The sequence below is a fragment of the Falco rusticolus genome, chromosome 6, assembly GCF_015220075.1.
Source record: "Falco rusticolus isolate bFalRus1 chromosome 6, bFalRus1.pri, whole genome shotgun sequence".
Taxonomy (NCBI): domain Eukaryota; kingdom Metazoa; phylum Chordata; class Aves; order Falconiformes; family Falconidae; genus Falco; species Falco rusticolus.
In genome coordinates this window covers 34,828,419-34,852,832 of record NC_051192.1, presented here as the reverse complement: position 1 = coordinate 34,852,832, position 24,414 = coordinate 34,828,419, and the positions used below count along the sequence as shown (strand labels likewise).

General features: G+C 37.1%; 1 protein-coding gene across 2 annotated transcripts in view; it reads right to left on the bottom strand.

Annotated features, from left to right (window-relative positions):
* Window positions 1-24,414, bottom strand: part of LAMA2 (laminin subunit alpha 2) — a 377,228-nt gene that overhangs the window by 167,503 nt on the left and 185,311 nt on the right. For both annotated transcript variants that reach the window (XM_037392615.1, XM_037392616.1), the window contains exon 13: window positions 136-237. In XM_037392615.1, the coding sequence (XP_037248512.1) occupies window positions 136-237 (102 nt within the window). The remainder of the gene's footprint in view (window positions 1-135; window positions 238-24,414) is intronic.

Here is a 24,414-nt window from a genome sequence, read left to right as displayed (position 1 = left end):
CTGATACTATAAATTAGCTGAAAGTACACACAGCCTGCTGTTTTGTGTCCTCAACCACCAGACTTCACGCTGAACATCTGAAGAAGCAAGCAATTTTCTTTCTTTTTTTGGTGGCTGATAATACAATCACTTTACCTCTATGATGACATCAGATTGAACCATCAATTGAGCTGTTTCTTCTTTCTCTGTGAAGTCATAGGAGACTGTGAATTTCAGATTTCCTCCAGCAGCTGCTACCTGGGGAGAAAAAAAGACAGGGAAAATGCAATTAAATGAAAGAAAACAGAAAGAAAACAGGCCTTCACATTTGAGGACCAGTTTTCTTCAGCCTTAGCATTTCCCAGAAATATTCTAGTGTTACAAAACTAGATGCAGATACCTGGGGATTAGAGACCTGTGGACCACTCCCTTCTTGCTCAACCATCTAGAAATCATGCTTAGTCATTTTTCTTCTGTGCTTATAGAAGGCTGCTAATTCCTCAAACACACAGACTAGCAAAGTAATCAGAAAGAAATCTGAAATCTATGCAAATTTCCACTTAGATACTGACATTAGGTTTTCAATGTATTTATTTCAGTTATATGATCCTCATTTAGGCTGAGCCCCTACATCATCAGCCTTTGCAACCTTTATTGAATCTCTTAACTTCAGTTGCGTTGATGAGGCAAACAACCCAGTGATATTTTACGTAGAATGAACTGTAACCTAAAATGAAGTAAGAATTTTCCCTCATGGAGTCCTATAAATTTACTTTAAAAGACTGCTCCAGCCCTTTCTCTCAGTTTGATACAGCCTTCAATGTAAGAAGTCAATAACCAGCCTCTTGTGTCATGCCAATATATCGTTTTTATGTCTTTTAGCCCCCAAAACCACATGCTGACACTAGGTTTTCAATGAAAAACTGGAACAAGTAGAACAGTATCAGGATGCAAATCTAAAGGTACAGACTTGAATGACGGTTCAGTACAAAACCAGTCCTTTTTGTTGACTGTTTGGAAGCAGCATAAGTAAATCAGAGGTTGCATGAGCCACAATTTGGTTTTTAAATGCATCCACCTCATACTTCAGTGCAATGTGAGCCTCCTCTCAGAGACAATTAAAATCACAGGGATCCTTCTACCCTCCCAGTGCATACTGCCAACCAGAGAGAAACCTCATGAGTCTTCCACTAAGAGAATAACCTGGTTATTCTCAAGAACATAATATGCTATCTCTTGCTCATCATAATAGAGGGTTTTGCACACAGTAATAGAAAGCAGTGAAAGTCACCAACTTCATTATTTCATGATGCATCTAATTTAAGGGGAGAAAAAAAAATCCCAGCATCTAAGGCATGGAAATCAACTGATTTTGAATTATCTACAAAGATACAATCCATAAACTGCATTTGAGGCCGTACAGCTATTTGCTAGGTCAAAGCCAGAAAATTGACTCCAATTCATAACCCAAAGCTTAGATCACAGAATCATAGAGGTCATAGAATCATAGAATACCTCAAGTTGGAAGGGATCCATAAGGATCAGCCAGTCCAACTCCCTGCTCCTTGCAGGACTACCTCAAACTAAACTGTATGTCTGAAAGCACTATCCATGCACTCCTTGAATTCTGACAGGCTTGGTGCTGCGATCATGCCCCTGAGGAGCCTGTTCCAGTGACTGACTACCATCCCAGTGAAGAACCATTTCTTAATTTCTAATGTCCAGTCTAAACTTTCCCCAACACAGGTTCATTCCATTTCCTCATGCCCTGTTGCTGGTCACCAAAAAGAGATCAGCACCTCTCCCTCCACTGCCTGCCTTGAGGAAGTTGTAGACTGCAACGGGGTCACCCCTCAGCCTTTTCTTGTCTAAGCTGAACAAAGCAAGTGATCTCAACTGCTCCTCCTAAGTTTTGCCCTCAAGACCTTTCACTATCCTGGTCACCCTCCTGTGACACACTCTAATACTCTGATGTCCTTCTCATACTGAGGTGCCCCCAACTGCACACAGCACTCAAGGTGGGGCTGCACTAGTGCAATGTAGAGTGGGAAAATCACCTCCCTTGCCCGGCTAGCTGTGCACCCCAGCACGTGGCTGGCCCTTCTGGCTGACAGGGCACACTGTTGACTCTTATTCAACTCACCATGAACTCAACCCCCCAGATCTCTTTCTGCAGGGCGGCTCTCCAGCCTCTTGTCCTTCAATTTGTATGTATAAACAGGATTATCCCATCCCAGGTGCAGAATTTGGCACTTGTTAAATTTCACACCACTGGTGTTGCCCAGCTCTCTAGGCTATCCAGATATCTCTGTAAGGCCTCCCTACCCCCGAGGGAATACACAGCTCTTCCTAGTTGAGTCATCAGCCAACATTGGCACTGAACGTTCATCTACACAGTACCCAGATCTTTTAGGACCAATAGAACTACATTCAGCCTTGACTGTAACAACAAGAGAAGACATTTTTTTCCCCTAGACACACCTTTTACAGCATTTTTATTTCGCCTGTGGTCAAGGCTAAACACTGGTTTATAACTCTTAGAGGAATGTAGAAAATCTAGGCATCCAAAATGCTGCAAGAAGTATGCAGAATTCAGCTTTAGACAAACATTTTAAAAGAGTAACTTTTGCAGAATTTTACCATTTCTGTTTCAAGTTGAGACTAACTACAAGGATTCAAGAAAGTGAAAATAATGGGAAAACAATGATTGTGTGGCTTCAGGCAACCTATAAAAAATACATACCAAGACAGGTTTTACTTTTTCCTAACTACATAACCTTTACCTTGGTAAATGAAAATCCAACATGGGGAACTGATAAGTCACACAGAAAAAAAAAAATTAAAAAAATAAAAAAGGAAAGGTTCTGATTTAAAATAAATGCAGATAGAAAAGCAGTCAACAATGCAAACTTTGACCAAAAATCTGTTAGAAATGACTAAACAAACAGATAATAGAAAGTAACCAGAATGGATTAGGGATTTCCACAATATAAACAGCAGGAAACACTAGAAGAAAGGGGTAGGTTTAACTAATCCACAAAAGAAAACACTAAGAGGGAACAGGAAAATAGCTTTCCAAAACATAAAAGACTGGAAAAAAGAAATGGCCATTTTTATTTTCCTGTGGCAACTGCAGGGAAGGCATGAAGAAGATTCTGCTTGAGTATACAAAAAGCTTTCTGACTGTAAGGATGGTCAAAACAGTATCAAGCTACTTAAAAATGTTATTGAATCCCTTCATTAAATGTTTAACAGGAGTTCAAACATGTCAGAGGTACTCTAGGTACAATGCATAAGGGCTAGAATATGACTAAGAAGTCTCTTAAGGTCTCTGCTAGCCACAGCAGTCTGAGTTTCATGGCTGCAACTGGCAAGATCTGCATATCACAAACAGGATTGCACATTGAAGTCAAGGCTCCAAAATGGCACTTATTGGAGAGAGTACCAGGTAGTTTGGGATATATATATTTACCTCGTGTGCTGTATAATACCCATGTAGATTAGAAAAAACCCTGAACATATAAACCAAGAAGTACTACTTCCTTCTGTCATTGTTTATATAGGTAATTTTCCTCCTCTGTATATTTAAAGTACAAGTTCACTCACAGTCAAAAGAATTCAGAGGTCAGTCCAAGTGCTGCATGAACATTTATGTCTCATCTAGTGCAAAAAAGACTTTTCACTGAATTTTCAATACAAGTGTGATACAGAAGTTGGGCACCTGTGAGATCCTTTAATTTTGACTTTTTTCTCTGTTACCACCCAAAGATTCAGAGGTCTGCCTCAAGAATTGTCATCTGAGGCATATCAACACCAAAGAGAATACAGCATAAAGGTTTGCCTTGCTGGTGACAAAGGCATCTGGTTTTGAGACGAGAATAGCTGACTAAGAACATTAAGAAAGTTCTACAAAACTCTCTCCCACCTGTTTTTACATTAATACAACAAAATATTTCTTCCCAGCTCAGGAGGCAGAATCTACGTGTTCAAGAAAAGTCACAGATTCCCCAAGAAATACAAATGTAGGAGAGAGGAATCACAGCTATCTCTAATCCACCAAGTTTCTGGCAGGTAATTTTTTTTGGTGTTCACAGTTAACTGTACTTCTACTATTATGTTACATGTTGTTAAAGGATATAACCAGAGAGCAGACAGGATGTCTGATGGTTAAAACATCCTGACAGTTGCATTCTGGGTCAGCCAAAATGCTCTGAAACAGGAGAGATGGCTCCTTTCCTGCGAAGAAAGCTGGAGGGTCAGAGGAAGCGTTCAGTACTACCTTGTGCAAAGCATGCTTTGATGCTATGCCTGTCACGCTAAAATCACTTTTAAATCAAGACAAGTAATAGCAAACCACAAATATTTACAGCACTGAAAACAAACAGCATAGCTACAAATATTTGCAAAGCCATAAATGAGGAAAGCTTGCATCTCTATATGCAAATAAAGTTCTAGATGTCTCTCTTCCTCTATGTAGTCAGTCTACTGTCAATGCTTTTCTGAGGCAAGTTGTCAGGATCTGTCCTGCTAATGTCATTGGAGAGTACTGCTTGCTTACACAGCTTTTATAACCCATCTTATTCTTTAATTATTTGGTGATTCACATTTTCCCTCTCCAAAGCCTCTTGTAACTCTGCCTGTAATATCTTAGCACTTATTCCACTACACTAGAGGCTGCATCATGTCTTCTGAACAACATCTGCCAAACGTAACTTCAGAAGATCAGGAGCTATCTCCACTAAACAGGGTGCTGTTTACAATTCCTTACCTCATTAAGCAGTAAAATGCTCTTCTGTCAGCTAGGAAGAGACTCAGACTGTGATTAAAGCATCTAAACATAGTTGCCCATTTGTGAATTAGATGACCATGACCCACTTGACTGGAAGCTAGATGGAATATACTGGGACATCTGATGTGGCACTATGCGACTACATGTAGACAACTTGAAGAACTCTTTTGTATAGTCAAAGGAAACTAGAAAATGGCTGGTCTATGGTTTCCCCACTGATGGACAACTTTCAAATCACTTCACTTTGTATTTACATTTAAAAAATAACTTGGAAGAGAGAAATACATTTCACAAATGACTAAAGTATTACACAGTAAGTGCATTATTGAAATGAAACACATACAACTTGCTCATATGTTTAGAAATAAAATATGTATCAGAATGGATTTAGCTCAGAGAGTCTTTGACAGGCCTAATCCACAAGAACACAAAACCTTCAAAAGCAAAAATATATTACTGCATTAAACTAGACTTAGACCAATATTCATACAACACCAGACTTCAGAAATGAGCAAAATAAAAGGCATCAACAAATATCAAGAAGTTGGACAGTATTTTATCCCTTCACTGTTAGTGATTTAGCAGAAATAAAGTCACTGACACATCATATTAGATGAGCATTAGAGAGAGTGAATATTTTTATTAGACCAATATAGCTGCAATACAGCTACAGAAAGGTGACATGCTTTTGGATACATGAACCCTGCTTGCTAGTACATTATTGTATACAGACAGGCAATTAGAACTATACAAAGTGAACAAATACTATGACAAAAAGAAGAAAAAAAAAGAAAAGAAGAAAAAAAGGCTACAAACATGAACAGGCAGGATGTTTCAGTGGAGAAAGCTAATACCCATATCACTGAATACAAAACCAAGGAAGAGTCTCACAGCAAGTTGCTGATAATAACTCAAGGTTCTAAGAGATAATAATGTTCTCTTATTATGAAGACACCCCTCCCCCCAAAAAAAACCAAACCAAAATTTCCTTCCTGATATGCCTGTGAACGTTCTTTTGCTCGCTGTCATGATTATGAGAAATTACACAGATTCTCACTTAGTTTTCCAGTTGCTATGTCATATTCCTAGTGGCAATATCCATCCCTAGATACAGTGCTTGAAGGTAATGATATCATGTTTAACAATCCCTGCTAGCCTTCTTGAATTTCCATGAAATAGAGCTGCAATAAAATGTTGAAGTTTTTTTGGACTCTTTCACCTTCACAAAGTCTCTAGGTACACATTTATTTTATGACACAGATTTCACCAAATACAGAAATATCTGCCACCAGAACATCAGCCCTATATTAAGAGAATCCTTTAAAAAAATAATATTGCTCCCAGTTTATTAGCAGTGACCAATTTAGTCCATAACAGATTGGCATCAATGCAGCTGTGCTATGATTTGACAAGGTGCTGAACAATGTACCATCTTAACCCATGGCTAAACCTGTATGTGTTCTTCTAGCCACCCACTCAGTGCAGAAAGGAATGGACAAAGGGCTGCTTTTTCTAACTTAATTTACCTGTGTTTAAGGAAATAGTCCATTGTAAATCAAGCTTTCATCTGGATTATTATCTTCCTTACCAAAAAGTACCCTCTGTAAACGTAGGATATTTAATTGGGTTTTGTTGATCCAGTCTTCATGCTGGTCACAGAGTGAAGGGACTAGAAAAGAATTCCAATAGAACCATCACCAAGAAAACATCCAACTTTTATTCATTTAGTAATAGCTCTCAGTAACGACTGCATGTTTTAGTTCTACTCTAGATCCAATTAAAGATTAAATAGACTCTCCTCTCTTAGACTTGAATTTAGATAGGAAATAAAAGCTCTTCTGAGGCATTATAATAATATTTCAGATAAGCAGGGAGCAGAATAATCATGTTCCATTTGAATGAACGTATAGTTCTGGCTAGGTTTAAAAAAATGCCAGTTTTCTTCATAGGGAAGTTAAATTTTTCCCCTGAAAGAATGGGCTCCTTCCCCCAACTCCATCCCAGCTAAGTCAGAACCCTACAGTTTCCCTGCTTAAGTACCTTCACAATTCTTCTATATAAATTGTATAAATCGATGCTACATTCTACTTAAATTCACTTATTCCAAATACTGCTTCCAGAGAAAATAACGGAACAAGGAGGGAATAAGCTTACATACAGTAGCCTGACTACTATATTGCTTGGTTCAGTTGCTTTCCATGAGTGTTTTTCTGCAACTGAACCACTCAAAGGGGAAACTGAGCATTTCAAACCATTCACTGTCACCTCCAGTTTCTTGAAACAGAACTCTGCTAACAAAGATTTCCAAGTCATTCTTTTCTGGAATCTTATCAAGAATGCTATGATATAGCCTCTTTAATTTTTAGTATTTCCTCTGCTGATCCTAAGCAAAGGCAGAGTTGAGTCAAAGATAAAGGAGTTTTATTTAATGTAGGCACTCATTTCATCACAGAATGTTCTTCAATGTCTAAAATATATGCTAAGAAATCACAGAGCAAGATATAAGGCATACCAGTGATACAATATTTATTTGCTCTACCTCAAATGACCTTTATGGAAAACTAAAAAAAAAAAAATCCTTAGTAGTTTATGGTGTAAGACCTTCCTTCATTCACTGGATAATGGAACAACAGATACACAATAAATCTGCATATTTTAAAGTTTCCCAGGAATGAAGAGAACCATCAGATCTGTGGCTTTGATTTTTTTCCCCCAACTGAAAGTTTTCTGATCATGAGACAAGCAACACCTGTCCACAGAGCAAGCACAATCAATAAACAGCAACCAAAACTCTGTTGAATTGTACTTTGTAATGTACCTTGACCTCTTCCATATACTTTATATCAATATTTGAACAATTGGGATCCCTTCCAGAACACATACTAGTCCCAGCTATAGGAGCAGAAGGCAGTAGAAAGAACACCCTGGCACCTACCAGAGAAATGCCATGCATTCAGATTCAAACACAAGGGAAACATGAGTGAAGAATGAATGTCAAAAAGGGGAAGGCATTATATTCTAGTATAGAATCATCACTTGCAAGTATCCCTTGTTTTGCTAAAATACCAGTAAATCAAGTGTAATTGAACAATTTAAAGCTTTTTGATTTTTGGTCCTGCTGCCTTTTCTTTCTTGCTCCAGAAGATGCAAGGTGTAATTTTTGTGAAGTGGTTGATAATTCTTGCCATCCTGAGCTTGATGATCTGACACTTATTTCCAGGCCCTTCATATTTAAAAGTTTGTCCCACACAATGTAGACCAATTAAAATCATACACAATTCTTTTAATTTGATGTATCTGCTATTAATAAGATATAAATTGAAACATTTAAATGGAAAATATTAAAGAATTCAATAAGAAGACCTTGTGTATATTCTAAATTATAACCATAAACTCAGCTGAGTCTCACTGTTACTGAGATACTGTATTAGCATTACCATTTCATAACCCTGGTTCTCTTCTTCCTTGGATGAACTAGACTGCATTATTTGGAAGCAAAGAAAATTAGATGTCTAAATCAAATGCAACAATTCATTGTGTTTAATACATAATACCAAAACATTCAATGGTATCATGAAACTTGAAAAGGAGAAATGGAGCAAATCTCAGCTCCTGAAGAAGACACAAAGTAAAGGTCATCAGCTCTCCTGTGAACCCTGTGCTGCCACCCCTACTTATGTCAAGTAAGTTAAGTCTAAACTTAACACTGAAAAAATTAATGGAATCAATGACTGATTAAAAATTTTTCACAGTAAGATTATATGCTGTTTCCTGAAATGTACTTATGAATGTAGACATTTATTCTACAAATTCTCCAATCTCTACCATCATTCCCGTGATTACTTTGTTATAGTTACTTAACCATAATAACAATAAAACATAACCTTAGTATGTTTACTCACTTTCTTCTTACTCCTTTGCTTTTCATATGATCAAAAACCTGTGACTGTGCTTTCCCAACTACTGCTCCCCAAGATGCTATAACTAGATCAAGGATTCAAAAATATAAACTAGGGTTTATATTCTTCCAGTAGTGATGTGGTAACTGTAATTCATATGCAGTTATTGCCCATGCTGATTAATGTGGTGGCAAGTAAATGTCAGTATTTGGAAGTCTCACAGTCTGGCAAAAATATGACAGAAGCTGTGACACTGTAGCACAGTACGTCAGACACTCGTCACAGAGGGATATTAAAAAAAATTCACTTCATATGTCGTTAAAATTGCAGGCATTTTTCTCTGACTGAATAAAGTCCTCCTGCAGAAGAGAAAAAAACCAACAAACCAGCTAATACAAACTCACCAGCTGCTAATTAGTTTTTTGCAACAGCTGCTCTGATCTTTATAAGCACCAATTTAGCAGGGCCAGAGTGGCTGAAGGGTGTAGGTCTAGATAAAAATACTACTTTTTCTTTAACTGTTAAGATGTTTCAGACTACTAGTAATATTGAAATCAAACTCACTATTTGAGCATCAGTTCTGAGACATGTTTCTAAATAACACATCCTCATCAAATGTTGCTAAATACAAACTGTTTACTCTGGTCTTGTAGCTGTCAACAACCTCATAACTGAAAGTAGTTCTTAATTTTACTGATTAAATGTTGATCTCCCAGTTTCGTAGTCTTTGGTTCCAAAGGGACAAACCATAATTACAGTAGACATATCCATAAATGCCTTCGTGTAATATTAGAATGAAATACTAACTAGCACATTTATGTCAATTTTCAATTCCATTAAGACAGAAGAACCGACCCTGACCCTCCCATTTCTGGCTGTACTCCTTCATGAATATTTTAACGAGAAAAAGAATTTGCATAATTTTGCAAAACTAAAAAAGCTTATATTTCTATGGCAACAAAATCCCAGCATGCAAGTATTATTACAAACAAAAACGCAGGTCTATAAAACAAGAACAACTGTTCAAGTCCAAATTAAGAGCTGTCCATAGTAAAAATATTTCCCTCAGCCTTGCTATTGCATTTAGGGGTAATCAGTATTTGCATCCAATATTGTTGAAGACATCCCACTGTGTGATGATCTTAAAATAAAAATCCATTAATACTTCCTAAAGTGTTGACTTGCTACTGAAAATCTTGAACAGTGTATGTAGCAACAAAAAAATAGTTAAATACGATTTCTTTGCTAGTACAGTTCACCAAGCTGGACTGTAAAGTATTCTTTTTCTTAGGCTTTCTTTTGTTTCTGTGTTTCTAAAGCACCAAGAAAAATAGCTCAGGAATATTATTTCTAAACTTTGCCACCACAGAATATGAAAAAAAACCAAACAACCCTTAACTTCTAGCCAGCCAAGAGTGATTTTCCTGCCTCCTTCTACTTAACTGTTTTGCAGAATTATTATGGACAACATTGTATCACAAGGATGGCTGCACAAGTAATTCAAAGCAAAGTATGACATAACTAGTACTTTGGGATCCTTTAGGAAATTGAAACATACCATAATGTTTCAAGTATGAGAGAGCTGTGTAACTGCAGTGTTTGCTGTGCAAAATTATTCTGACAGAAAGGATATACTGTTTTTAATATCCATTAGTGTTTTAACTTTTAAAGTGTGAGATTTTGAATGAAATAGCATGTAAATACATCAATATTTTGAAGAAAATTCCTTCTTTTTTAATAAAAATGCAAGAATATGCAAAGCCCAATCTCTGCTCTTCAGAGGTGGCTTATCTTTTGATATAATAAATGTAACAATAACACATTCTTACTTAGTATTTTATTGCATTTCATGGAGACCTCTAAGGATCACATATCAAAATAAAAGCAGTAAAAATAAACATTTGAGTATTAAACAAAGATATAGATCTGTATAAACATATCCCTGTGTACTATAATTCCTGACAATATCGTAAAAAATAACCCAAAAAACCCCCTTGCATTTTGATTTCATTTTTCAGGGCAGGGGAAAACAAAACACAGTGAATCAGAACTCCTGCAATTTTTCCTCTCTTTTCAGTCAGCATAAACCATGTTCTGAATTACTTTGCCTCAGGAGCCATGGTTTCTCATGATTAAATTCACAGCCACTTTCCTGGCTTGTTAGTTTTGCAGCCTTTCTTCCACTAACCTTATTCATGACAAGCTAACATAGTTTTGAAAAATACCTGTGATTTCTTTTAGAGAAAGAAACTGTGTTTGATGTTAGTTTGAAATGCATGCTAGTTAATAGTAACTAAATATACGTTATGTATTACACAAAACCTGAATTTATACTGTCTTCCTCCGGAACAAAGATTTTTCAGAGACAGTATAGACAGCACACAATAAATATGCTTTAAGACAGAATTTAGAAAAAAACCAAACAACAGTGTAGATAAAATCTGTCATTCCTTCATTGTACCCACGAAAGCAATTCTGTACTTGTTATAACCATCATGTTAATCCACAGACGATTCTTACTTGAGGGCAAGGCACATATGAACACTGCAAGGTGCACACACACACGATATATAATGCGCATATGCACATACAGTGAAACAAAACTTGATATGCACTCACCTCTGAACACAAAAAGACTGTGCTACTGTTTAAAAAGGTAAGAAAAACAAGTATGTTTCAAAATAATCTTAAAAAAAGATACTTTCTGAAATCTTGCAGGGAAAATTGTATTTTTTTCTTAAAGTCTTGAAAGTCTTCATCTTTCTTAGATATGATCTTCTATAAAAAACCCTGTATTTCTTCTTAGAAGGCTGGAGGGAGGGTAAGCAATCAAGCTAATGAGACTGGAGAGCAAAAAAGAAAGAAGACAAGTGAACTGATGCCCAAGTGTGAGAAGCAGAAGTGGCATAGCTTTAGGAATGACCTCCATAAGAACAATTTATTCTTTCAACTTCAATTTGCCTTAATGGGAGCTGATGAAAAAAAACAGCCTTTAGTTATTGTGAAGATAATCTAGCTGTTTGAACTTTGTGGTTTCTGCATTTGTGTGTGCTATTTTTAATATTTTTTTTTATTTCCTTAAAGGAAAAGCATAACAAATATCTGTTCTCCATAAATTATCCTGATTAGAAAAATTACAGTATTTTACAGCAACACAATACAGGTTGCCACTTCTTAGCATTTGTTCCTACAGGCGCAGTGCATTCCATTAACAGACCTGAAGCAATATCTTTTCTACCAATTTTAATTTAAATACTGCATCTTTTATTTGGGGGAAAAAAGGGCCCTTATATTCGTAAGTTACTTCTGCTGTAAGGGCAGACTGATGGAGAAACGTTGCTTTGGATGAATTAATAACTGTCCAGAAAAAGGGCAAGTATACTGCCCAACGCTTAAATGTGCTGAAATAACATCAGTCTTACACTGGCATAAGCTCTATGAAAGTCATATATCACGTCCCATTTGAAGGATTCATCATCAGAAAACACTGTAGTTATATGAGATATTTTAACATAGAGAGTGTGATTAATATAACATTAATCTGAATTCACACAGATAGGGAAATGTTCTACTGAGATTAAATGTTCTTGGGCCTGTTGACTTCAGGCACTTCATCATGTGGATATTTTGCAAATTTTTTCACAGAAAGTGCTATGTGGATTTAAGTGAGAGTCACATATTTCAAAGCAAGCCTCCTATTCTCTTCACAAATTCACCTTACATAATGTCAGAAATCCCTTTACCTTTGGTTACACAATATATACTGCACAATGAACTGAACATGAAAACTGTGATAGTATTGTCCTATATACGCCTTATTTTATCTAAAAACATCAGAGGCACCTAAAAGTATACAAGCCTCACAATCTTAGACGAGAATAAATATACAAAGCCTAGTTATCTAGAATGATATCAAATATGATCATAATGAATGTACAGAACAAATATACAGTAAGTATCCATACACAGCAATGAAAAAAATAATTTGAAAGAATTATTTCTACTGAAAAATTATCTTCTGCACATCCACATTAGTCATCTACTCAACGCTGTATACCTTTCCAGAAGATATACTTGAACTTACTAGCTAAAACAGATCCCTTCAATTGCTTTCTCTATGAATGCCAACACTTTTCAATTTTATGGATACTTTTTATAAAGAAATTCCTTGCCTTACAGTACACGGGCACCAGGTTTGTTATATTTAGTTGCTGTTGTTACAGCTGTGGATACTTCTAACATGTGATGATAGGCAGCTTTCCTTCTCGGACAGTGCCTTCTTGAAAGATACATTTCAAACAACTCTTTTGAGTATGAAAGAAGGAAGGATAGATCCATCATATTTCAGACAACTCCTTGACTCAAATTCAGATCTGCTTGGACTGAAAATTATTAGGATGCAGAACAGGCCATTGGCATAATTAAAGAAAAAAATTTACACAGACATCCTCAAACAGCAACCAGGTTGAAGGAAGGAAATACTGATGTTTCAACAGAGCACTAAGTGAAACCCAAAAGTTAAGTGATGGACTGCGGGTCTTTTCTGGACTCTACGTAAAAGAAAGAACACATTTTCTACAGCTTATTTAATGATGTTCAGCTAGAAAAGCTTAGCTAATAATGATCAACTGAGGTGTTAATAAGGAAGGATGAAGTAATTCCACCAAAATGAGTCTGGATATGATGTTTGATCTTGAAAGCTTGGTGCTGTTAAAGCTACCAACTGGAATATTGAGACTGAAGGTATTCTCTAAGATTGTGAGATGTGGAGGGTTTCAACTGGTTGGATGTCAGGTGCCCATCAAGCCACTCTCTCACTGCCCCTCCTCAGCAGGACAGAGGAAGAGATTAAAATTAAAAAGCTCATAAGTCAAGATAAGGACAGGGAGATTGCTCACCAACTACCACCACAGGAAAGACAGACTTGATTTGGGGAAGATTCATTTACTGCTAATTAAAAATAGAAGATAGTGAGAAATAAAAACAGAACGAAAACCGCCTTCCCCCCATCCTCCCCTTCTCGGGCTCAGCTTCACTCCTGACTCTTCTAACTCCTCCCCAGAAGTGGCGCAGGGGGATGGGGAATAGGGATTGTGGTCGATCCATAATGCTTTGTCTCTGCTGCTCCTTCCTCCTCATGCTATTCCCCTGCTCCAGCATAGGGTCCCTCCCATGGGAAACAGTCCTTCATGAACTTCTCCACTGTGGGTCCTTCTCATGGGCTGCAGGTCTTCAACAACTGCTCCAGTGTGGGTCATCTCCATGGGGCACAGTCCTTCAGGAGCAGACTTCTGCATGGGTAACCCACAGGATGCAGTTCATGCCAGAAACCCTGCTCTTGCATGGACTCTCCTTGAGCTGCAGCTTCCTTCAGGACATATCCACCGGCTTTGCTGCAGGGTCTTCCATATGCTGCAGTGTGGCTATCTGCTCCAAAATGGTTATCCACGGGCTGTAGGGGAACAATCTGCTTCACCATGGTCTTCTCCACAGATGGCAAGGGAATGCCTGCGCCAGCACTTGGAACACTTCCTCTCCCTCCTTCTTCTCTGACCTTTGATGTCTGCAGGGTTGTTCATCTCATATTTTCCTCACCCCTCTCTCTCTCACAGCTGCATTTTTTACCCTTTCTTAAATATCTTATCACAGAGGGGCCACCAACTTCTTTGATGGGCTCAGCAAAAGGTCTGTTTTAGAACTGCTGGAAATCAACTGTGTCCAGCATGGGGCAGCCCCTGACCTCTTCTCACAGAGGCCACCCCTGCAGCTCCCTACTACCAAATCCTTACCACATAAACCCAATACAGACTACAGTAACAAGAGAGGTTTCGCTTCAGAACAATGAAAGATTCCAGATGCCTTGCAAGCAGAGAGTCCATGAAGCCCAATACACCCATGACTGATGTCTACCTGAAAAGTGAAATGATAGATCATTTCCTCACTTCATCCTGAGGAAGACTTAAATGCAGTTCTTCCTTAGGACTCCTTAGTGCCCTTGTTTGGAAGGGTAAGAGCAGAGAAAAATGGTAGATATCAGAAAGCTTTCCCACTTAGCAATTTTAACTGTATTATTAGTGTTGCTTTTCTACACTAATTAAGATAATTTAGACCTTTAGACTCTTAAAGCACTAAGTGGACTAACAAAAAATTCTTAGCTCAAGATATATGGTGTGTTTTTTTTCTCTTATAATAATACTTTGAAAATAGTAAAGATCCTGCAGTTCATTACCCATGTGAACTTGATACTAAAACTGGTGCTGATTTGGTACAGCAGATCTTGATCAACAACTTTTTCAGTAAGAGTTTGGGATTATAATATCTGGTACAGTCAAGCCTGCCAGTACCAGAAAAGAAAAAAAAGCCAAACTGGTACGATACTGAAAGACAAATTGGTTTCTATAGAATACATTAATACTAGAAGAGTATGTACCAGTGGGAATGTTCTCAAACACATTCATGATGAAGCTGCAATAACCTCTCCCATGTATTTGAGTTTTTAACTTTTATTAGTGAAAAGTTTTCCTGTAACTTTTACTTTTGTTGCCATTATTTCATCTCACTTTTTTTTTTTTTTGTCCTATTTGACATGGACATGAAGAAAAAATTGTTCCTACTCTCCACTCAGCTGCTTTTAGATACCTTAAGACTTTTGCTTCAGTCCTTATTAAATTTATCTATGTATGTTTGTCATTAAGTACACCCAGTTCTTCCTGTTTTTCTTTAAGTCTTACTCTCTTTTGGCCTATCTCCAGTTGACAACAGAGTCCTGGACACATCAGTGTCCTTAATAAAGTTGGAACTGCAACAGTGCCTTTGTTAGATGTAGAACATTAAGATAATGTTTGACATATCAACGGTCTCACCTTGAGAGAAGAATAATGAGCGTGTGTATATGTGTGTGCAAACAATGTATGGGGTTTTATGCATACAGTGAGCATACTTATGTTTGAGATACCCTCCATGGAGAAGACACAGAGAACCTAAAATCAGGTGCTTCAGAATCTCTCAGAAAATATCGCGCTTGATGCCAGTAAAAATTCTCATATAATTTTCTAAATAAGAAAGCACTGCCTACTCTAATGTCTGGATAAACATATTTAAAGTGCAACAGCTATAACACTCAAATAATGAAGTATTATTTACAGAATGCATAAAAAAATCAGTTTAGACTAGCTATGTATTCCTCTCAACACAAGTTCAGTTTCCAGCAATTGATTGATTCATGTTTCCTCATATATATACTCCTGGAGAATGGAAAACAACAGTAGCTATGTGCATCATTCTGAGCTTTGTTGTTATAAGCAACTGTTTGAAGAATAACTATAATTTTGCAATCTCAAATAGTAAACTCTCAGTATAGAATTTCATCACATGCTCCAGGTTCTTTAAAGATAAATAACAGTCTATGAATCTTGAATCTAATAAAATCTAGGAATTTTTATTATCTATTACTCACTCTGTTACAACAGCTTTTCAAAAAAAGTTATCCTGAATTTCAACAGATAGGTTGGAAAACCTCAATTTTATTTTATATTTTAGCCAGGATACCAGCTTTTAACTTCCCTTCAATATCTTTTGAATCCTTGGCGTGACAAATAGCTATAAACCTCACAAAGAATCAACATCCTTGTATGTAGTCCATATATAACATATAAATACAAGGTCTTCTGAGTGTGATTAACATGATTTATATACCCACATAAAATGCCTTTATTTCAATGTGTTCCCTCCTTCCTTGTTTCAGTTGGCAATGTATATTTTCTGCTCAGTTCTAATGTAAACCAGGCTGCTAGGTCCTAATAAAAAAGGTTTTGACTAACAATGTAAATATTCTGTTTCAATCTCAAACTATTTAATATTTAGCAGGGTTCATGCTGGCTTAGATTTAATGCAAATGGTGTCGTCTGAAGCAATGGTTAACTTTAAAGCTGGAAGATAAAATGTGTATAAAAGAGCTATTACTTCACAATAGAACTAGGGGGAAAAAATGATTAAAATTGTTGACCTTAACTTAGTGCCATTTAAGATACGTTAGATGAGGAATGTGTCCTACGGAAAGTTATTTTCCACACACAGTAAGAACACACCGTAAACTCATTTACAAATGCTAATCTATATTTAAATAATAGTCATGTATTAAGTTAATCACACATAATCAGGGAGTGGTTGTTCTTCTTGGCCATAGCATCTATCTAAAGGTTGCAAGTTTTGACTCAGCAGTGTGTTCCAGATCCTCTGCACTTTACTTGGTTGTAGGTCAAATTCCCCTCCCCAATTGTTAACAGTAAAATTTCTTAGATCTACAGTTGTTAGAAATTTAGAATGGACAGACATTAGATTCAACACTGTCTTTCAGCCTTCCACTGCCATGATGTCCATTATTAACGTATGCATTCTGTTTCTTCATCAGTTGCTTCCCACCCTCCTCCTAGTTGTACTGGCCCATTTGTTATTTCATAATGTCTTGCCTTAATTACCAATTACAGTTTAAGAATTTAAGTAAATCACTTCTTATCTAATGCTGTGTATTTTCTAATCCATTCAGCATTTCATTCTCTTACCTCAGACTGTTAACAGGACTATTCTTTAGCTCAGGAAATGTGTGTAGACTGCTGCATTCTGGGTTGGTGTGCAAGACAGCGTTGATGTGTGCTTGCTTGCTTATACTATTCCATACTCAGGCAGTTTTGGTCACTGTTGGAGACCACTTCCTAGGCTAGACAGACCTCTCCTCTGACTAACCACAGCTGCTCTTACTTTCTCGTAGATGTTTCAGAACTGATATCCTGCTGATAGAAAACGCTGTAGCTACATGAACTTAATTGACTTCTGAAAACGTCTGGAAACAGGGGATCTGTCTTTTCCTGTAGCACCAAGTGCCAACTAAGGTGTTAATGCCTCACTTCTGAAAAGCTAAAGATAACGCTAATAATCTCTGGGGACTGAACGAGTGTCCAAGGCCAGCTAGGAAGAATTGTTGTTACTTAACCATTGAAAAAATGGTTCTTTCCACTAATTTTCACAGAAGACCTGTACTGTGCTGTATCCACTTAAGTCTGTAAAGAATTTCGTAGTCAATATCCTTCATAAATTAATTTTTGAATGTAGAATAGAAAGCAGGTAGCTAAAGTTTAAATCAGAACATTTAAACTTCTTATATTAGGTAAAAGAAAGAATGGAATGCGAAAACAGAGTGTAAATTGCTGTATACTAAACCTGCACAAATCCACACATGCAGGCCATCAGGTTTTGCTTTTAAAATTAAATGTGCTGTGCTTTTGAAACAAACTTAGAAAAGCATTCAGACCCTATATGACATGAGAACAGACAACCTGTGTACTCACACACCTGCCTGTGTCATTGTCTTCATCACTGTCATGGTCTGGTAATAAACTTTGTACATAAAACTGGGCACCTGCTTGTATACCACTACTAAAGTTATTAATAGCAAAAAATTGGTATTTATGCATATTTGGGAAGACTGTAAAATTTCACAGTCCTGCACAATGTGTGTGCAATTCTCAGTGCATTCTCAACATGAGTCTAAAAAGATTTCATCTTAGCTGAAGAATTTTTTTTTTTCAAGATGCTTTTCTATAGTAAAGTGTAGCATCAGGTACATATCTGTACAAATAATGGTGCTCAGAAAGAAGTATCGGGGCCTGTCATTTGCTATATGTAGGAGTTCTATTTTGAAATATTCAGATGTGAGCAGTGTTGGTCTAATTTTGTCTTCAATAAACTGGTAAAATTATAAATGGTAAAATAGTAAAAAGGTTTTTTAAAAAAATCCTGAATTTAGTTTGTAATAAAAATTTCAGATCCACTAATTCCTTCAGTGCTCCAGACAGCAGTAAACAATCTTCATAAAACTTTTTTTCTTGGATTGCAACCTGAATCATCATAAGCCTCACTTATGTGCACTTTCAGATCTTTCTATAAAGAATTTTACATGTGTTTCAATGGAAAGTCAGACTATTTCCTTTATGTATTTCCCTTCAAATATGCTTCACAATAAATGGCATTAAGTGTAATATCAGTTACTTCAGGATTATTGTGCTGAAACCACTAAAATACTAGGTTACTGGATGACTAAATGCACTACCCCATAATACCTTTCACATCAAAATCATTCCTGCCAGGTATTTGGTGGGAAGTCACGGAACCAAGAGCAACAAACAAAATCTTTAAGACTTCAGATATGAAATCTATTACATTTTGCATTTAAAAATTTTAAAAAATATGGTCATAAGAAAGCATTTTACTGGTAGCATGGAAGCCATATGATACATCAGCTGCATCTTTTGAGAAAGTCAAGTCTTCAAGGCTTAATTCTGTCCTCATGAACTCAAAAAATTATCATAGGGATTTCTGCCTGACTACTGACTTAATGATTTATTCCTCAATGTTTTCTGTAATACAGTGTGTTTTAGTGTACTGGGTTGAAGTGGTGAGATTTCGGTAGCAGGAGGGCTGCAGGAGTGATCTCTTTGGCAGTGGCCAGGTGTGCCAGGCTGTAAGAGTTGGTCTAAAGAGAACGATATTGTCTCAACATTGCTAACAGAGACCTGGAGATGGAACGTGCTCCTCACGGACACCGAGATGCCGAGACCCTGAAGAAGAACTGCATGGTATGAGGAGTACTCCCTGATACCTGGCACTGGAAGGAACAACTACAATAAGGCCGCATAACAACTGTTGTCGTTATGACAAACCATAACATGCATGATCATCTTGCTCGAGAAGGCAGAGACTGACAAGCCATGGGCCAGAGGAGGAGCAACGTGTATTGCTCGGCATAAAAGAGGACTCTTTAGCAACCGAATTTTAGGAGATCTCCCCCACCAAGGATCACAACGATCGGAAGGACCAGCGGGACGCTGCCTGGACCTGGGACCATAGGGATGCCTTGGACCCGTGGTGGTAGCTATAATCCTCGTTCCTTTTTCTTTTTACTTTATCTTTTCTTCACTTTCTGTCTCTCTACCTATCGCATGCCGCTTTATAGGCAAACAATAAAATTGTGCTGTTTAATTAAAGCATAACCCCTTGGCATGGTTGCCTTGATTTTTGCACTTTGAGATCATAGTAAACGAACCATCACGAGTCCACTGAGTGGACTGTAACAGAGGCACAGCGTGGTCCATCCAGCTCTGCAGTGGACCCACCACAGGCCCATCAGCCAAGCTGGTGGTGCCTCTGTGGAAACACATTTATAAAAGGGGGGAAAATGGTATGGAGAGAGGAGGAGAGAACAAAAAATAGTGAGAAACAACAGTGAGAACATTTAGATCAGAAAAGGAGGATGAGGAGCTGCTCCATGGCACACCAAGTATCTCTTGCAACTCATGAAAGAGCCCATGCTGGAGCAAATTTTCCTGACAGGAACTGCAGCCCATGGAGATCCCACAGTGGAGTGGATTTTTCCTGAAGGACATGCCAGAGCAGGGGAAAACATGTGAGAGGGAAGGAGTGGCAGAGAGCAACTGCTATGTACTGACCATACCCTCCAACTTCCCCTGCAGCACTCGGGTAGGGGCAGGGGAACCAGGAGTGAGGGAGTGAAGCTGAGCCTAGGAAAGGACAAAGGAAAACTATTTTTTAAAGTTTGTCTTGTTTCTCACTACCAAAATATATTTGAATTGGTAATAAACTGAATTAATTTTCCCCATGTTGAGTCTGTTTTGCCCAGAACAGTAATTGTTAAGCAATCTCCCTGTCTTAATCTCAACTCAGGAGCTTTCTCATCCTATTTTCTCTCTGTGTCCTGTTGAGAAGGGGGAGTGAGAGAGCAGCTGGGTGCAAGTTTGGCCTTAGGATTAACCCACAATACCATCTACTTTTCATTCTGGACCAGCTGATTTGAGATTATCATACAAAGTTTGCAAACATCAAGATATGCTTACTAGAAACAGAAGACAATGTCTCAATGATATTTTTAGTTACAGCCTATGGAAAACACTTGGTCTTTTTATACGAAGTGTCTGAGAAATACCTGAAGGCAAGGAATACAATCCTTTTAAAATCCAAGAAATCTAAGGTCCCACCGAAGTCAATGCAAGGAGCTGAAATTCAATAATCTGAATTGAAGCTATGATGTCTCAGGTTGCTTAGCACTTCCCAGATGTACCACAGAAAATACAATTAGAAAGGCCAAAATATACTATGACACAAAATGTTCATTAGAAATGAAGACTCAAATAGGCAAGTATTCTCAGGACTGATCTCTCAATGTAGTGAACAGCAAATGGCAAATTCTATTTGACATTATTTGTTCAAGTTTTCAATATAAGATTTTGATTTTAGTGTAAAACAACATGGCATGATCAGACTCAGGCTCCGCAAAGGCTTTAACTTGCGGCTAATTCAAGTGTTTAAAACAGTTTACCCTATTAACACATTGCTTTACATCTAACCTGTTACATCAGTCTCAGTTTATTTACCTACTGACTGAACTGATTAAATGAACAGTAGGTTTAAAGTGCTGCAACTAAACGAACTTTTAACTTCTAGTGTGTCAGCCACTCAACTCTTTAAAGAAAAACTAGACTTTGCCAAAGTCCATATGCAGGAAGTGACACATCCTGTTTCTTGTTGTATTTTAGTCCCTGTGGATCTCTCTACTGCCATTTTTGAACTCAGGCACTGATGAGATTTACTGGCATTTAGCATTTCTAGTATGGTTCTTCTCTGGAATAGGTTATGATACTATACTTCACAAGAGAGTAACAGGAATGTCTGAAATCACAAAACAACAGCGGAATGCAATAACTTAAAATACAGTCATTTCCAAATAGCCAACTGTATCTCTGTGATACACAGTAATTTGTGAAAAAAGTTAATTTCTATAATTTTAATGTTAATAGTTTTAATAATTTTAATTTGAAATTACTACTACTTAACTGCTTGTGGGTCTGTATCTAATCACAGAACACAAGAATCATAAAATGGTTGAGGTTGGAAGGGACCTCTGGAGATCAGCTAGTCCAACCCTTAAATCCAAACAAAACTTTGGATAAACAGTATTTTTTTAATTGAGATACCTATTTAATTGGGCTTAGCCTTGTCTGGAAAGGAGGAGTCACCTTGCTAGTATGTAAGACCTAAAAACGTGCTTTATTTTACCATTCTGACCTCACTGCTTTTAAACAGTTTAACTTCCCCCGCAACAGCAAAGAACTTTTTTTGTTTTATGGGGATGCAAAAGAAAAGAGAAAAAGATGCCAATATCATCAGGTGATTAAAGGAGGTTTAAAACAAAATCCTTATTGTCTCCATTATTCCTCAAAAGGAAGAAAGGATAAGTAGCACATAAAGAATGTAACACCAATACCATGAAACTACTTGGATTAAGAGTTAAGTCGATCTAAGTTTTATCACATTTTAGTAATGAAGTAATTTCACTTTTAAAATGTTATTCTGTTTGTTCTGGAACTATCCAGAAAATCTGAGGAAGTTTGCTCAACAGTTTCATCTGAAAAACATGTCAGAGGCTAAACTGATAAAACAGAATTTACCAGTTTTCCACAGCTGTGCTATTAATTCTCTTCACTTTGATAAACGCCTACAAAACAAAAAAAATCTGCTCCAGGTCAAATGAAACCTTTGACCTGTAGTGAAATCACTCAGTTTCTCATTTTAGCTCAGAGAAAAAAGAAATCTTTCAGTTTTCCATTTTAGTTGGGGAAAAAAAAAATTATCATGAGTTGATCCAAATAAATTCCCACTACCCCTTGCCCAAAATTTTTTATTTTCATGGCCCAATGAAAGATAGATTATTCACTCAGACACACCTGAGAACAATTCTGATATTGCTAGAATCACTGGTATTTCACAGTTACATCTTCTCACCCTTAAAATTAATGCTGGCTAATTCCAGTGCACATGCATTATTTGCAGTGAAAATTGTAATTATCCTTTTTCAGATTAAAAATCTAGCTGCTGCAGGGAAGAAGAGACTGTGAGAAGATCAAAGTGTGGAACAAATATTCGAGCTAGAAAATTTAAGTGGGTCTACAGCTGACTGTTAGTTTGGCTACTTACCATAAACCACAGGTGTCTCCATGGTGCAGTATTATTTGCTGTTTTCTAAGAAAACATGAGTTTCTGCTCGGTAAGGGCAGGCCCCCAGGACATCGCAGAGTTTCTGCTACAGTTCAAAGCAGGGTATGAAAGCACTGACTATCCATCAAGACATGAACTGCTGTTACATTCACACTCTCTTGGGTGGCACAAATATTTATGCAGCTTTCAGCCCATTTAATTTAAATTTGTTCCCACAGAATTATATTTTCCGGGAAATCTGTCTAGGCATAGGATCACCTTGGTTTTACTTAGAGTTCTTGTCATGTCTGTCCATGCAATTAAAACTCCCTCTCAAATCACTGTTTTTGAGTTATCACCCCATTTAGATACACTGACTCTCTATATTGCTTTTGTCTATTATATAAATGATTTTAGTCAGATTTTTTTTTTCTTATTGATGCATGACATCAGGTTGGTGCAAAATCATTCAAAAATTAATGGATCACTGCAAGCAGAGGTGCTTTAGTTAACTTGAGGACTGGAAGCATTCTGAACTACAGAGATTGGGAATTCAGTTATTAATACCTAACCTAGATCATTTAAAGTTAGCTCAGAACATTTACATTGCCCTGCTGGTAACAGTATAGCTAGGGCGATTGTTTAATAAATACCACTTCGAACCACTGAGGTTAAACAAAAAACCATCCAAGTGGTCACGTGCTGTTGACTGGTTTCCAGTTACTTCATTTTATGCAGAAAGCTAAAATACATAAATATTTATTAATAGTACTTTTCCCATACAAGCACTAATTATATTTCCCACTGGGACAATATGCAGCCATGACTAGATGGAGAAATGACCTTTGTGATCCTGATTCTAGCAATGTATACACATTTTGTGTTTTGCTTTAAAGATCATAGTTTAGAAAGCTGATGTTTTATATTCTGCCACATATAAACATTTCAGTAATGTATACAATCAACACTTCCATAATTTAAACCATTATTTACAAATTATATTGACTGTAGCTTCCTTCTAGCCATTTTACGCACAGGATGATGTATCTTAGTTTAATGTGTAAATTGAGAAAAATGACAAACAATTATTTTTGTGAAATGTCTCACCTGACTGGGAGATCTAGGAGTTATTACACAGGACATCTGACTTTTCTGTACAGTTTTCTATCACAGATCTAATACCAATGGCACAATGAGACTTTCTATATTTAAGCTTACTTATAGGTAATGTGTCCAGCGCAGAATGTTAAAGAAATTTTCAACTGAAATTACAAACTAAGGTACTTCCCATGAATGGGACAGGGGTCTGGTACCTTTGATCTATCTTTTTTCAGCATATTTGAATATTTTTTAAAACAGAATACTTTAAAGTAAAAGTGGGAACTGCAGGAACTTAACTGCAGTTAATGTTAGATGCCTCATTTAGTTTTAGAGATGATATTCCTAGTCCCCCTCCACTGTTGGTGGAGAAGGACAGGGTTCCTAAATTCACCAAGAGTATAAATTAGTGCTATAAATTGCCCTTTGGGGCAACTTGTCTCTCTCCTCTGGTTACATAGGGAGCCATCGAGACTGACTTGTGAACTTAACAGACCAGAACAGAACTAATTATTTGATGAAGTTTCCACATTTCCTATTTGGGACTTCATTTGATAAACTGTATGGTGAGCCAGGAAATCAAAACTTTTTAAACTGCTTAAAAAT